Raw genomic sequence first — 16,872 nt, 5'->3', positions numbered from 1 at the left:
CACTCTGTGTTTTATATATTTAAAGAAGCTGTCTGTTTTTGTATTACTTGCTAGACTACCTTATTTTCTCCCTCTTTTTTTGGTCATCTTTTGGTTTATAAAACTTTCCCAATCCTCTGGCTTACCACTAATCTTTGCCATATTGTATGTTTTTTCTTTCAATTTGATACTACCTTTAACTTCCTTGGTTTAACCATGGTTGGTTTATCCCCTTCCTAGAATCCTCCTTTTTCGCTGGGATATATCTTTGTTGTGAGTTATGAACCATTTTCTTAAATGTCTACTATTGTTCATCAACTGTCTTTTCTGCTAAACCCCTTTCCCAGTTCACCCTAGCCAACACTGCCCTCATTCCTTTGTAATTACCCTTATTTAAGTTAAGCACAGTTGTTTTCGACCCAAGTTTCTCACACTCAAACTGAATGCTAAATCCTACCATGTTATGGTCACTGTTTCCTATGGGATCTTTTACTCTGAGATCATTAATTAAACCTGTCTCATTACACATTATCAGATCCAAAATAGCCTGATCCCTGGTTGGATCCACAACACATTGTTCTAGGAAACTGTCTTGAATAAATTCTATGAATTCTTCTTCGTGGCTGCCTCTACTAGTTTGATTTTCCCAATCTACATGAAGCTTAAAGTCACCCATGATTAATGTACTACCTTTTTAACATGTCCTCATTAACTCTTGATTTATTGTCTGTCCTACAGTATAGCTACTGTTAGGGGGCCTATAGACTACTCCCATTAGTGTCGTCTTCCGCTTGTTATTTCTTACCTCCACCCATATGGATTCTACATCTTCTAATCCCAGATCATGTCTTGCTATCGTACTTATTCCATCTCGTACCAACAAAGGTACTTCACCATCCTTTCCTTCCTGCCTGCCCTTTCGGAAAGTTACATACCCCTGAATATTTAGTTCCCAGCTTTGATCTCCTTGTAACCATGTCTCCATAATGGCTATAAGATCATACCCATTAATCTCTATCTATGCCGTTAGTTCATTTATTTTGTTCCAAATACTAAGTGCATTTAAGTAAAAAAGCCATTCATTTTGCCTTTTTACAATTTTTTCGTCCCTTTCACTCTATTTACTGCTTTTTTTTATGTCTGTACACTCTGTCCCTTCCTGTCCCACTCTGGGTAACATTACCGAAATAGCTGTCCTGCAATGCTGCTATATCCTTTTGCTTTGTATGCCTCCGTATCCCCTCCCAACAACCACCCCCCCCCCCCCCCCCCCAAACCTCTATTCAGTTTAAAGCCCTCTCTACAGCCCTAGTTATTCGATTCATCAGGACACAGGTCCCAGCACGGTTCAAGTGAAGCCCGTCCCAAGAACACCTCCCTTCTACCCCAGTACTGGTGCCAGTGCCCCATGAACTGAAACCCATTCCTCCCACACCAATCTTTGAGCCACGCATTTAACTCCTTGAGTTTATTTACCCTATGCCAGTTTGCCCATGGCTCAGGTAGTAATACGAAGATTATTACCTTGGAGTTTCTGCTTTTTAATTTAGCTCGTAACTGTTCAAATTCTTTCAGCAGAACCTCCTTTCTAGTCCTATCAATGTCATTGGTACCAATGTGAATTTGGTACCAATGCGACAACTGGATCCCTCCCCTCCCACTCCATGCACTGCTCCAGCCCTAAGAAGATGTCCTTAACCCTGGCACTGGGCAGACAACATAGCCTTCGGGACTCTCACTCACGATTGCAGAGAACTGTATCTATCCACCTAATGCTGTCCCCTACTACTATGTTCCTATTTCATCCCACCACTTGAATGACTCCCTGTACTACGGTGTCATGGTCATTTCGCTCCTTCTCCCTGCAGTCCCTGCCCTTGTCCCTGCACTTGTCCACACAACTTGCAAGAACCTTGTAGCTGTTGGACAGTTGTAGGGGCTGAGGCTCCTCGAACGTACCCCCTGAGTCCCCATACCTGCCTCACCTGCAGTCACACACTCCTGTCCCTGATCACAAATTTGAATTACCTAACCGAGGGGTGTGACTGCCTCCTGGAGCAAATTGTCCAGGTAACTTTCCCCCTCCCTGATGAGATGCAATGTCTGCAACTCGGACCCAGGCTCCTTAACTTGGATCTGAAGTTCCTGGAGCTGCAAATACTTAACTGCAGAAGGGTTTGCTCTGGATCACCTTGGTGTCCAGCAGATCCCACATGCTGCAGCAGCAACATATCACCCATCCTGCCATCATTATTGTATCGTATTTTATTTAATTTATTCATTAATTACTTTAGTATCCCTGCTCTTTACATTTGAAGAATCCCCTGCTCTTTACACTTCTTTGTAATTAATTTTTTACACCAGTATATTTTTCTTAAAAATAGCTTGTTAAGTAAGCATAAGAGAGGAAAAAAAGAGAAAAAACGACTAGCATCTAAACACAAACTAAACACCTACTTCTACTTTTACTTTGAAGACTAGAAATACTCACTAATTCTACTCACCAAGCAGCTGCTTTCCCTGCAATCGCGTCATGTTGTGCTTCATGACGTCACTCCGACGCTGGTCTCACTGCAGGTAGGCCTCTCGATCAGTGCATTTAATCCTCTCCCGCTGACCTCCTGAATAGAATAAACCTTAATTGCTTACCAGATACTCACCAATTGACCAGCTCCTTCTCCTGTGGCAGAGCAAGAATCAATTCCTGGAGGATGAATAAGTTTAGGTTCAACTCCGGCACTCAGTTTGTAAGTCGCAGTCATGTGAGTTCCTGCAGTGTATCTTACAGATGGTAGACGCTGCTGCCACTGTGCGTCAGTGGTAGAGGGAGTGAATGTTTGTGGACGGAGTGCCAATCAAGTAGGCTACTTTGTCCTGGATGGCGTCAAGCTTCTTGAGTGTTGTTGGAGCTGCACTCATCTAGGCAAGTGGAGAGTATTCCATCACACTCCTGACTTGATGGTAGACAGGCTTTGGGAAGTCAGAAGGTGAGTTACTCGCCACAGGATTTCAAGCCTCTGATCTGATTTTGTAGCCACAATATTTATATGGCTAGTCCAGTTCAGTTTCTGGTCAATGGTAATCCCCAGGATGTTGATAGTGTGGGATTCTGTGATGGTAATGTCATTGAATACCAAGGCGCGATGGTTAGATTCTTTCTTGTTGGAGTTGGTTATTGCCTGGCACTTGTGTAGCGTGAACGTAATTTGCCACTTTGTCAGCCCAAGCCTGGATATTGTCCAGGTCTTGCTGCATTTGGACATGGACTACTTCAGTATCTGAGAAGTTGCGAATGTTCCTGAGCATTGTGCAATCATCAACAAACATCCCCACTTTTGACCTTATGATGGAGGGAAGGTCATTGATGAAGCAGCTGAAGATGGTTGGGCCTGGGACATTACCTTGAGGAACTCCTGCAGTGATGTTCTGGAACTGAGATGATTGACCTCCAACAACCACAACCATCTTCCTTTGTGCTAGGTATGACTCCAACCAGTGGAGAGTTTTCCCCCGATTCCCATTGACTCAAGTTTTGTTATGGCTCCTTGATGCTGCAACCGGTTAAATGTTGCCTTGATGTCCAGGGTGGTCACTCTCACCTCACCTCGGGAGAACCGCTCTTTTGTCCATGTTTGAACCAAGGCTGTAATGAGGTGAGGATCTGAAAGGCCCTGGCAGAACCCAAACTGAGTGTCAGTGAGCAGGTTATTTCTAAGCAAGTGCTGCTTGATAGCACCGTTGATGACACCTTCCATTACTTTACTGATGATGGAGAGTAGACTAATGAGGTGGTAATGTGGCGGGTTGGATTTGACCTGCTTTTTGCGTACAGGACATACCTGGGCAATTTTCCACATTGCTGGGTAGATGCCAATTTTGTAGCGTATTCAAACAGCTATCGTGGCCGGGAAAAAATGAACTTGGGTGCGTTATATAGTGTATTCTCTGTCCTCAGGACATTCACAGTGAACTGTTATGAAGTATAGTCACTTTACATAGGCAGATTTAGTAGACACCAAGTGTGGTTCAAACTATGTTTAAGCTATAGCCATTGATGTCTTCATGTCTTTTTTTTCTTTTATGGAATGTGGACTTTGCTGTCAAGGCCAGCATTTGTTGCCCATCCCTAATTGTCCTTGAAAAGCTGGTGGTAAGCTGCTATTTTGAACCACTGCAGCCCATCTGTTGCAGGTCAGTGATGCTGGGAAGGGAGTTTCAGGATTCGGTTCCCATGACAGTAAAGGAACAGTGATATTGTTCCAAGTCAGGATGGCTTGGAAGGGAACTTGCAACTGCTGGTGTTCCCATGTATCTGCTGCTCTCGTCCTTCTAGATGGTAGAGGTCACTGATTTGGGAGTGCTGTTGAAGGAGCTTTAGCGAATTGTTGCAGTGCATCTTGTATGTAGTATGCAATGCTGCCACTGTGTGTTGGTGGCAAAGGGAATGAATGTTTAAGGTGGATGGGGTGCCGATCAAGCAGGCTGCTTTGTCCTGGATGGTATTAAGCTTCTTGAGTGGTGTTGGAGTTGCACTCATCCAGGCAAGTGGAAAGTTGGAAGCAGACAATGTTGCCGAGCAGGAAGTAAATGGTTTTGGTGATGAATGTAACCTAAGAAACTCAGCTCTGGTTGAAAGGAACTCTGAAAGGTTGAAACTCATTCTCCTGACTTGTGCCTTGTAGATGGTTAACAAGCTTTGGGGAGTCAGGAGGTGAGTTACTTGCCTCAGAATTCCCAGCCTCTGATCTGCTGTTATAGCCACACTATTTATATGGCTGGTCCGATTCAGCTCCTGGTCAATGGTAATGCCCAGGATATTGATAATGGGGGATTCAGCAATGGTAATGCCATTAAATGTCAAAGGTTTGGGGGCAGTGGGGGGATGGATGGTTAAATTCTCTCTTTTTGGAGATGGTCATTGCCTGGCACTTCTATGGTGTGAATGTTACTTGCCACTCATGTTTCATATTAAAGCCTCATTTTTCAGTTCTTCTCAAGACATTTGTTTATGCTTTGAGACAAAGTCATTCTTTCACACTCCTCCGCAAAACTAGGTTACTACAGTTTTCGAGCTGCTGAAGCAGCCTAGTTAACAATTAGCCAGCCAGTGTGGCCACTCAGACTGCTGCCCTCATACTCAAAGCTTGGATCATGACTTGCCTAGATGCCTGCTGGCAGATCTGGCTTCATCAGATTGAAGTATAGATTACCAAATCCCTTTCCATGATCACTGTAAAGAGGAAGGACTATCCTAGACACCCCTTTGCAACAATCAACTATCCTTCTGCACCTTTCCAACTTCACGATCAAAGTCTCTCTCCTCACTTCAACTCTCTTACTAATACTGTGTCCGTTTTGCCCCTGTGAAGTGCCTTGAGATATTTACTATGTTAAAGGTAATTTATAATGTAATTTGTTGTATTCTTTTAGGAATAAAATCTAAATAATTGTGTATTGTAATTGATTAGGAGTCAGTTCATTTAAGTGGATGATTTGAAATTGATTTAGGCTTAGTTTCCTCAATGTTTTGTTGCTTCATTTAGGACATTATAACCTGTTACATACTATTTGTGTTACTATTTTTAGACATTACAGTAAATTCTTTTTAGTTGAGGGCCTTGTACATAGCTACAAAATGATGTTTGCTGCAGACCCCTGTGCATTTTTAAAAATTGATGTTTAATATCAGGCACGTTAATATGTAGACACTCTCTTTACGAAAAAGATATATTCATTCTTGTTTCAGTCCACAAATAAATGTCCTCGCTTGGGCTAACCATTCCTTATTTCTTGCAGATTATACATGTTTATCTATTATGACCAAGTGAGAAGGGATTTACTGGCTCCCCTCTATTCAACATCCTCGGTTGGTCACAACAAACGTTTAAATTTCTTTTTCACAAGGAAATGCCTTTTGCCAGTCAGAATGTATTTAACTATTGAAGCTATAAGGAGCCAATCAAACAAAGTTTCTCGAGTCAAAGAGAGCAAATTTATTAACCATTAAATCCAAGAAAAATAATAAAAAGGCAACGTCAAGCATTCAACTCTCATGTAATCATTTGGGCCCACACGTGCATGCGCATACACAAACAGGTATCAGAAATAAGGGGAGTTATAGTCCAATGAAAAAAGGTAAAAGCATATATGGTTAATTGTCCTTTGATTGTCCTTGAGGCATGGATTTTAAGCGCTGCGGCTGATTTAGGTTAGCTGGTTTCCTGGATGTGGTCAAATGTAGAAGATAATGAAATTATTAAGAGATCTCAGTTCACTGGTAGACTTGTGCTTTAGAACTTGCTGTGCCCCTCACCAAGCTGTTCAAGTACAGCTGCAACACTGGCATCTACCCGGCAATGTGGGTAATTGCACAGCTATGTTATGTACATAAAAAGCAGGACAAATCCAATCTGGCAAATTACCATCTGTCTACTCTCGATCGTTACTAAAGTGATGGAAGGGGTGATCAACAGTGTTATCAAACGTACTTGCTTAGCAATAATCTGCTCACTGACTCGCACTTTGGGTTCCAGCAGAATCACTCAGCTCCTGACCTCATAACAGCCTTGGTACTGTAAATGCAAGCTTTAACATTGTTGTGGCATTGCACATTTGAAATTTAGTGAGTACATGACATTCAAATGTGTTGCAACAGTAAGCAATGACCTTATTCAGCATGTGGAACTAGCTTAATACCTCAATCTATAGCATAATCACTAAGTAAACTGCAGAGACTAGGGGGAAGCTTACTCTCTGCACTGTGTTGTGATATTGCGCACACAACATTTATAAATATATAGGCTTTTGCTACATTTGATGCAAAAATGAGATGTTCTCCTACTGTACTTTTTCATATTCTTTGTGAATATATCCTGGCCAATATTTATCCATCAATCAAAATCACTAAAATTGATTATCTGGTCATTATCCCGTTATTATTTGTGGGTGTTTGCTGTGTGCAAATTGGCTGTTGCATTCCTACATTATAGCAATGACTATAGTTCAAAGGTACTGGGGGGAGGCGATGATGTAATGGTATTGTTGCTGGACTAGTAATCCAGAGACCCAGGGTAATATCCAGGGGACCCCTTTGAATCCAATTTATCTGGAGTTAGAAGTCTAATGATGACCATGAAAGCATTGTCAATTGTTCTTAAATTCCCTCTGAAATGCCAGTCAATTGTATCATACTGTTACAAAGTCTCAAAAAAGGAATGAAACTGGATGGACCACCCAGCATCAACCTAGGCACCGGAAACTACAATGGCAAACTCCTCCCTGTTGACCCTGCAAAGTCCTCACTAACTTCTGGGGGCTAGTGCCAAAATTGGGAGAGCTGTTTCACCGACTAGTCAAGCAACAGCCTGACATAGTCTTCCTCACCGAATCATACCTTACAGATAATGTCCCAGATGATGCCATCACCATCCCTGGGACTGTCCTGCCGGTGAGACGGGACATAGACATCAACAGAGGTGGCGACACAGTCGTGATGGAATTGCTCTTGGAGTCCTCAACGTCACCTCTGGACCCCATGAAGTTTCATGGCATCAGCTCAAACATGGGCAAGGAAACCTCCTGCTGATTACCACGTACTGAACTCCCTCAGCTAATGAATCAGTGCTCCTCTATGTCGAATACCACTTGGAGGAAGCACTGAGGATACAAGGGCACATGGCCGCTAGAATGGGTCTGCGGCAGGTGGTGAGGGAATCAACAAGAGGGAAAAACATACTTGAACTCATCCTTACTAACCTGCCTGTCACAGATGCATCTGTCCATGACAGTATCAGTAGGAGTGACCACGGCACAGTCATTCTGGAGAAGAAGCCCAGCTTGCACATTGAGGATACCCTCCATTGTGTTGTGTGGAACTACCGCCATGCTAAATGGATAGATTTCGAATAGATCTTGCAGCTCAAGATTGGGCAACCATGAGGTTCTGTGGGCCATCAGCAGCAGCAGAATTGTACTCAAACAAAATCTGTAACCTCATGGCCCAGCATATCCCCCACTCTACCATTACCATTGAGCCAAGGGATCAACCCTGGTTCAATGAAGAGTGCAGGAGGGCATGCCAGGAGCAGCACCAGTCATACCTAAAAATGAGTTGTCAACCTGATGAAGCTATAAACAGGACTACTTGCATGCCAAACAGCATAAGCAGCAAGTGATAGAGCTAAGTGATCCCACAACCAACGGATCAGATCTTGGCTCTGCAGTCCTACCACATTCAGCCATGAATGGTGGTGGACAATTAAACAACTCATTGGAAGAGGAGGCGCCACAAATATTCCCACCCTCAATGATGGGGGAGCCCAGTATGTCAGAGCAAAAGATAAGGCTGAAGCATTTGCTATAATCTTCAGTAGAAGTGACGAGTTATAATCCATCTCGGCCTCCTCCAGCGGTCCCCAGCATCACAGATGCCAGTCTTCAGCCAATTCGATTCACTTCACATGATATCAAGAAATGGCTGAAGGCGCTGGATAGTTCAAAGGCTGTGGGCTCCGACAATAGTACTGATGACTTGTGCTCCAGAATTTGCCTCATCCCCTGCCAAGTTGTTCCAGTACAGCTACAACACTGGCATCTACCCGGCTATGTGGAAAATTGCCTGGCTATGTCCTATACACAAAAAGCAAGACAAATCCAACCCAGCCAATTACCGCCCCATCTGTCCACACTCCATCATCAATAAAATAATGGAAGGGGTCGTCAACAGTGCTATGAAGCGGCACTTGCCTAGCAATAACCTGTTCACTGATGCCCAGTTGGGGTTCGGCCAGGACCACTCAGCTCCTGACCTCATTACAGTCTTGGTTCAAACATGGACAAAAGAGCTGAACTCCCGAGGTGAGGTGAGAGTGACTGCCCTTGACATCAAGGCAGCATTTGACAGTGTGGCATCAAGGAGCCCTGGCAAAACTGGAGTCAGTGGTAATCGGGGAAAATTCTTCGCTGGTTGGTGTGATTAGTAGCACAAAGGAAGATGGTTGTGGTTGGAGGTTAGTCATCTCAGCTCCAGGACATCGCTGCAGGAGTTCCTCAGGGCAGTGTCCTTGGCCCAACCATCTTCAGCTGCTTCATCAGTGACAGAAGTGGGGATGTTCGCTGATGATTGCACAATGTACGGCACCATTCACGACTCTTCATACTGAAGCAGTTCATGTCCAAATGCAGCAAGAGCTGGACAATATCCAGGCTTGGGCTGACAAGTGGCAAGCAACATTTGCACCACACAAGTGCCAGGCAATGATCATCTCCAACAAGAGAGAATCACCCCTTGATGTTTAATGGCATTACCATCGCTGAATTCCGCACTATCAACATCCTGGGGATTACCATTGACCAGAAACGGAACTGGATTAGCTATATAAATACTGTGGCTACAAGAGCAGGTCAGATGCCAGGAATCCTGCAGCAAGTAACTCACCACCTGCCTCCCCAAAGCCTGTCCACCATCTACAAGGCACAAATCAGGAGTGTGATGGAATACTTCTCACATGCCTGGATGAGTGCAGCTCCAACAACGCTCAAGAAGCTTGACACAATCCAGGACAAGGCCTGCTTGATTGGCACCACATCCACAAGCATTCACTCCCTCCAGTAGCAGCAGTGTGTACCATCTACAAGATGCACTGCAGGAATTCACCAAGGCTCCTTAGACAGCACCTTCCAAACCCACAACCTCTACCATCTAGAAGGACAAAGGCAGCAGATAGATGGGAGCATGCACCTGGAAGTTCCCCTCCAAGTGACTCACCACCTTGACTTGAAATAAATTGCTGTTCCTTCACTGTTGCTGAGTCAAAATCCTGGAACTCCCTCTCTGACAATACTGTGGGTGTACCCACACCACATGGACTGCAGCGACTCAAGAAGGCATCTCGCCACCAACTTCTCAAGGGCAGCTAGATTTGGGTAATAAATGCTGGCCCAGCCAGCCAAGCCCACATCCCATGAATGTATATAAAAAATTCACTGCAAAGCACTATAGGGAAACTTGAGGTTAAGTTGTATGATATTTCAGTTCCATTGTGAGTGAATTCCCAGTTCCTAATTTCAAGTGGACCACTGAGCACTTCACAAAGGAAGAAGACATCAGATTAGAATCCATGGAGCAGGCATCCAGTGTATCCTCATTGAGCAATATATTAGTGGAGAAACTGTTTGAAAAAAATAGGAGAAATTGGAGAAGAAATAGATTGAAGCCAAGAGGAAAAACCAAAGAGATGCCTCTGTGTCTCAGATTATTTTTGTTTGTTGCTTTTCTAAGTATTTAATGTTTGAAATAGTTAGTTATAGGGCTTTTCCATTGAGTGACCTTCCCCTTTCATATTCTAAGATGACAATTTGAAATAGAAAGTGTAAGTAACTACAATTGACCTGCATTATGACTAGATTGACCATTTTCAGCAGTGTTTATGCCCTTTTATCATTAACAAATTCATTCCCTGTAGGTTTGCCGTTAATTGGAAACCAAAAATCTATTTTTTTGGGTTTGTTTCAGTTTCAACTGAAAGCAAAATTTTTAATTGTAACATTGCAGGAAATTGAGAATAGATACCAGCATGTAAAATCACAAAATGCAACAGCTATTTACAAAAAAGAAACAAATGACCAGACAGTGAGACGCTAGCATACTAGGCCTATTTGTACCTGTGTAGCTGGAAGAGATTACAAGTTGCTGGTGTACATAGGGCCTGAACTTCTGTAGAGTGGCAGTCAACATCAGTTTGCCACTCCGCTCCTAATTTCTTATCTTGAATTCTTTCGATCCTTCACGCCTGACTTTCCAACTCGGGCTGGGCAAGAACTATGCAGGGCAGCATGACCCGAAGCCTTCAGTCGAGCGCTGCTGCATTGGATGGAAAGAGGCCTTGCCCCCTTTTTTTACAGCACTAGCTGCTCTTAAGAAGGCAGGTTTAAAGGTCCAGCCAGGTTTAAAGGTCTTTGACAAGCCAGGGAGAAGGTAAGTGAGTAGTATGTGGGGAGGGGGATCTGGTTGGGTCTTAACAACGAGGGTAGTCGGGTCAAGCCTTTGGGGGCGGGAGGGTGGTGTGGTAGTGAGAATTGTGAGATGGGCCCAAGTGAGGTAGGGGTGAGAGGAGTCAGGTTTGTTTGGGGGGAGGGGAATGGTGGGGTTGAGAGTCGGGAGTTGGGTCTTGGTCGGGAGGGTTGGTGAGAGTCGGGTCTGGCAGAGCGGGTAGTCAGGGAATGGTGGGTGGGGGGAATCCTGTGGGGGTGGGAGTCCCTGTGAGGGTTTAGTCAGGTGGTGGGGGAATCTTGTGGGTTTTCGGGGTATGGGGGGGTGACCATTATGGGTCAGTGTGGGTCTGTACAGTTGTTACCCAGAAGTTAGAAGTGGATTTAATTCTTCTAACTTTTTCTGGGTAACTGTTGATGTAAGACAGTTGAAACCATCTGAAGTTTGCGATTTAAATTGCATTTTCGGATGGTCCCCACTGCAGGGCAATTGCTCATGGGAAGTTTGCACTTCCCAGGCAGTTGCCGTGCAAACCTACCTGGAACTTCTGGGGGATGAGGGGTTCCCCAGCGCACCTTTGGGGTGCTCCCAGTTACATTGCCCTGGAACTCAGAAGTTACTGCCCTATATCTGTTGCTGCAGCATAAAAGCAGATCCATGGCACAACTATAGATTGCACAAATGTAAAACTAAATAAAAAAAAAGAGAAATTATCATTTTAAAAAGTCAAATCAACCATGAGGAACTTCTGATGTATCTGATTTTTTTGTGTTTTATAATCATTTTGTTATTTTAAGTTTTTCATGTCAATAGCTTTTTCATTATTGAACATTATGTTTCTTCTGTTCCTTTCTTAACAGAAATAATTTATTAAAAACCTACTGGGAATTCAAGGAAGCTGCAGCAAATTATCAGGAAGCATGGAATGAAATACAGAAGCAGGCATTCGTTACCTGGATTAGAACCCCAAGGGACTTCCTGCAATTTCAGTAGAAAGCAAACAGCGAAGTAATATAACAAAAGTAATTAAAGCCAGTTCTGTGAGGATGATTACAAATGGATCACAGTACATCCAGATTTGGTTTATGGATTTTTAAAAAATTGACATTGTTAACTTGCATTGGATAAAATGTAAGTAAAAATCACTTTTTAAAAATTACAAGGCTTTAATGTTGCTAAGCCTGGATTCCTACATCTGGCAAGACAGACTTGGGTAATAGCCAGAGTTTATCATATAAATAGATAAGATACGATCAGCAAACAAAGACAAAATAGTAATAATGATGTTTGTTGGAAAAAAGGGAGTATCATTATTGTTTCTATTGCAATTGCCTATCATGTGACTCTTTTTGTGATCAAGTTTAGGAAGGTTTTTCTCTAACATGCCAGTGTACTCCTCAATGAAGCACAAGATCTGAAAGAAGATTTTTGAATTGTCTGTCATGTGATTCAAATTCAGATGCAAGTTCTATTAAAGATTTTTAGAATTGCTTGTAAAAAGAGTGAAACATTAAAATGTATGTGGAATATGTAATTTTAAGCACTTTGATTCTAGGTGATGTTGATAAATTATGCAAAAATACTAAGTAATTTAGAAAAGCTGTCATCACCTTTGCCAAAGAAAAGACATCACCTTTGCCAACGAAAAGAGACTTGCATTTACATAAGACCTTGGGGGCTGAATTTTGTCAAAGCAGTGGGGTGGTTTTGAAGGCAAGCGAACCAGCAAATTTTCACCAGTGTGGTGTGCTGGCAGCCTAACATGAGGCCATTTCACCAGAGGTGACTTCTCTGTGAGTGTGGTCTTCTGCCTGGTACCAGTGGTCAGGCAATTAAGATTGTTAAGAAGGGAGGCACTTGACAGGCAATTGTATGAGGCAGTGAAATTGTACCAGAGGTACAATTAGCACCTCGTTTGGACAGATGAGGCAGCCGCACAGCAGAAAGCCCTTGATAGAATGGCAGACATTTAAAATTTTGTGTAAAAGGATTAAATAATGAGCAGAAGCTCTCGCACATTTGCTAACCTGCCATTCTTGAAGCAGACCTGAACCATTGGGATTGGTGACAGAGAGGGAGGGTCTTGGAGAAAGCTTTCACCACAAAGGTGCAAGGGAGCTTTGGCAGCCGAGGTCCTAGTCCTAGTGCCTTATTGTGCCTGATGATGGGTGCCACCTAGTCAGAGATAGGCTGGTGCTTTGAAGAGGACCACAGGCCCCAGCAACAAAGGCAGTCATGTAGTGTATATGGATGCAGAGATGCACGGCAAGGAGCTGGAAGGTGATACCCACGAAATTGAATCTACTGCAGAGAATCAGCTTCCTGAGCATGTCAGACCAGCAGTGCCACTGGTAGCTTTGTCTATCTAGGAAGGTTGTGGTGAGTTGTACACACTCCTGGAGGTCAGCTAAAGCCATGGAGAATACCCTATGCCGGTAGCTGTCAAGCTGACAGCAACCTTGAACTTTCTAGCCATGGGCTCTTTGCATAGGAACTTAGGAACAGGAGTAGGCCATTCAGTCCCTCGAGCCTGATCCCTGTTTTCTGTCTCTCTCTTTCCCTAAATACTGGGGTTACATTTGCCACCTTACGATCTGCAGGCACTATTCCAGAATCTATAGAGTTTTGGAAGATGACCACCAACACATCCGCTATCTCTATAGTCACCTCTTTCAACACTGGGATGTAGAGCATTTATCAACTTACAGTCTATTTAATTTCTCCAGTATTACTAATTCCTTTCAGTTCCTCATTCCCACCAGTCTCTTGGTTCTCTATTATTTCTGGGAGGCTTTTTGCATCTTCTATGGAGAGAGAGAGACAGTAATTGTTTAGCTTTTCTGCCATTTCCCTATTCTCCATTATAATTTCTCCCATCCCTGCCTGTAATGGACTCACTCTTGTTTTTGCTAATCTTTTCCTTTTGACATACTGCAGTGCCATGAACTTGGTTTCTGCTACACTCCTCTGATGAACCATTGTTTTCACCAGTATCCAAAATGGAAAACTAGTTAGTAAGCGAGATAGTGCAGGAGTCCCTGGAGTTTAATTGCCTGGCACTCCTAGACTGTATGGCAGTCACCCATTCCCTCTCTCCTTGCATGCTCCTAACCTGCAGCGCAACCACCTCCTTAAACCTGCTATCCATGTAGTTTTCAGCTTTGCGGATGCACCATAGTACCTCCAGCCATCGCTCTAAAACCTGGAGTTCAAGTTTTTGCAGCTGGTGACACCCTCTGCACATTTGTTCGCCTAGATCACATGAAACACCCATAGCTCCCCACATGCTAGAGGATGCACATTCCACATGGCCAAGCTGCCCTGCCATACCTTACACTTATCTTTGAACTATTTACAATAAACTGGAGCCTAGAAAGTAGAATTATTCACCCTTACTCAACAATCAGCTCCTTCTCCTGTTCCTGTAAGGTAGATACCTAAGGGTTATGTAAAACTTCTATGTTTTTCTATAATCCAGCTATTTAAACATCTTTCCTAAACGTAGTGAATTAATCTAGTGAATTGCACAAAGACCTTTACAGTAGATACTGACCAATCAGCTTATGACTTTGCTGTGATGTCACTTCTTTTTCCACTCTTCCTTCAAACTCAGCGTGTGCTGATTCAAGCAGCTGACTGGTGACTCAAGATCCTCTTCTTACCTGCTCCTCCAGGTGCTGCGGACTACCTGTTTTAGCTTCCTCCTTTTGCCCGCTTCTCTTATGTCAACCTATGTGGGATCTCGTGAACAGCAGCCTACAGCTATATCTCAGGTGACAGAAACACTTTTTTGAGAGGGTGTGGCCAGTGAGACATAGAGCACCATTGGATTTAGCTCAATGGCTGGATTTCCTCAGGTGCAGGGCATGTATGATTGACTGTGCACACATTGCCATTGAAGTTCTGTTGTCTCAGCCCAGATCTATTATCAATAGGAAGGATTTCCACTCGAACATTCAGCTGGTGTGTGACCATCATAATTGCCTCCTTTAGGTTTGTGTAAGGTTTCCTGGAAGCTGTCATGATTTATTCATTCTGAGTGAGTTGTGGACGCTGCACACATTCTTCTACCACACAGGCTACATGGATGGCTTCTGGTAGCCAAGGGTTACCCAATGAAGAGATGGCTGAGTCCCCAATGCATTAATCTCCTCAGGATGAGGTTCCAGTGCCTTGACAGATTGGAGGGCCACCTTGTCCTACCACCCTATGAAGGTTCCCTGCATTGTTGTGGTCTCTGCCCTCTACACCATGGCCATTCAGAAAGGAGTGTAACTGGAGGAGGTCCATGGGGAAGAGTGCAATGCTTTGAGGATGAAGATCTCGAGAGGATCAGCTTGAGGCGCTTCAGGGCAACCTGGAGATCAGACACACTGACCAGGCTGGCAGAGAAACAAGGGACATCCTGATTCAGCACAGTAGAGCTTCCAATAGAGGTGTTCAAATTGGACAGTAATGTCATATTCCAGCCCCTTTACAGAGTGTGTCACTCATGATGCTGAGTGCCTTCTGTGAGACCACATAACCACATGAACTTTTCAGACACCACATACAGGCGGGTTCTACTATGTTGCCATCTCCTACATCAAACATGACAAATAGCACTTTTCCATCATAGCCATTTTATTCAGAATCAAGTGCATTTCTTTAACAAAACCTTCATATTGTGCACCCTTTGTAATTTTACTGCCGCTTCTCTGCCCTCATGTGAGAGCTCTTACATGGTGGCCCTCTGTGACTGGAGCAGATGTGGAATCAGGCTGCTCAAAGCAGTATCCAAGCTGCTGAAATGTCAGTGCTGATCTCCTTCAGGGCCACTGTCTGCATACTGGCGCCATGACAGACTTCACCAGCATTTACACAGAGACAGCCGTGATCATTGGGGTATGAGCTCTATCGTGTGTCTCAAGTTCACCCAGCCTCCTTAGACAGCATCTTCTGAACCCACGGTTGCTACCATATATAAGATCAAGGGCAGCAAATATATGGGAACACCACTGCCTGGAAGTTCCCTTCTGAGCCACTCACCATCCTGACGGAAATATATTGCTGTTCCTTCGCTGTTGCTAGGTCAAAATTCCTAACAGTATTCTGAGTGTACCTACACCATATGGACAGCAGTGGTTCAAGAAGGCAGCTTACCTTCTCTAGGACAATTAGGGGTGGGCAATAAATGCTGGCCTAGCCAGTAACGCCCACATCCCATGAATGAATAAATAAAACAAAATTCAGAGGGTCAAAGGAAGGGACTTCATAAGAAGGGGGCCCTATTCATATCATCCCTTTCTCCCTCAGACCTCTCGTGGCCCATCTGCATATCCTTACCAGGTGAACGAGAACACCTCAATGACTGTCCATGCATCCTTGAGCCATCAATGCAACTGACGGGGACGACTACAGAATGTATCATACATTCTGTTCATGCCATTACAGTGCTCCTGAATCCGTTGTGGACTGCTGCCTATAACTCTGAGGTTGACCACTCTCTCAGTGGAGGAGCTCGTGCTCATACGCCTGCGACATTGTAATGTAATGCTCATGTAAATAACGGACTCTTTCACATTCATCGCAAGTGACAGTATTGCCTCAGGAAACTTTTGAAGGATGTCCACACATCTCCCATTGCTGCTGCACTAGCACACAATTTGCATGTGGCCCCAGTCAGGAAAGCATTGCTGGAGCTGTCCTCTAATAGGGACTGCTGAGTGCAGCCTCTGCCCCCATCACCTGCACTTGCTCACATGTGCTGTGTGGCTCACCTTATGCCACCTGTTCTAAAGTCACCTGAGACTCTCCTGAGGTGTGTGATTCTGAGCTGATGGTGTGATTAATTCCTGTGATGGTGGTTCCTCAGAGTGCATGGCATCCACGTTCGGCTGCTGCTGATTCTCTGGCATTGGCCT

General features: G+C 44.0%; 1 protein-coding gene across 6 annotated transcripts in view; it reads left to right on the top strand.

Moving 5' to 3' along the window:
• adat1 (adenosine deaminase tRNA specific 1) overlaps positions 1 to 12,498 on the top strand; it is a 64,458-nt gene extending 51,960 nt beyond the window's left edge. For 5 of the 6 annotated variants that reach the window (XM_041192403.1, XM_041192402.1, XM_041192401.1 and 2 more), the window contains exon 10: positions 11,830 to 12,498. In XM_041192403.1, coding sequence (XP_041048337.1) covers positions 11,830 to 11,962 — 133 coding nt within the window. In that variant the 3' untranslated portion in view covers positions 11,963 to 12,498. The remainder of the gene's footprint in view (positions 1 to 11,829) is intronic. The other variant, XM_041192406.1, reaches the window with a different exon arrangement.
• The last annotated feature ends 4,374 nt before the right edge of the window (positions 12,499 to 16,872 follow it).

This window comes from Carcharodon carcharias, chromosome 7 (genome assembly GCF_017639515.1).
Source record: "Carcharodon carcharias isolate sCarCar2 chromosome 7, sCarCar2.pri, whole genome shotgun sequence".
In the NCBI taxonomy this organism is placed as follows: domain Eukaryota; kingdom Metazoa; phylum Chordata; class Chondrichthyes; order Lamniformes; family Lamnidae; genus Carcharodon; species Carcharodon carcharias.
This window is presented reverse-complemented; position numbering and strand designations above follow the sequence as displayed.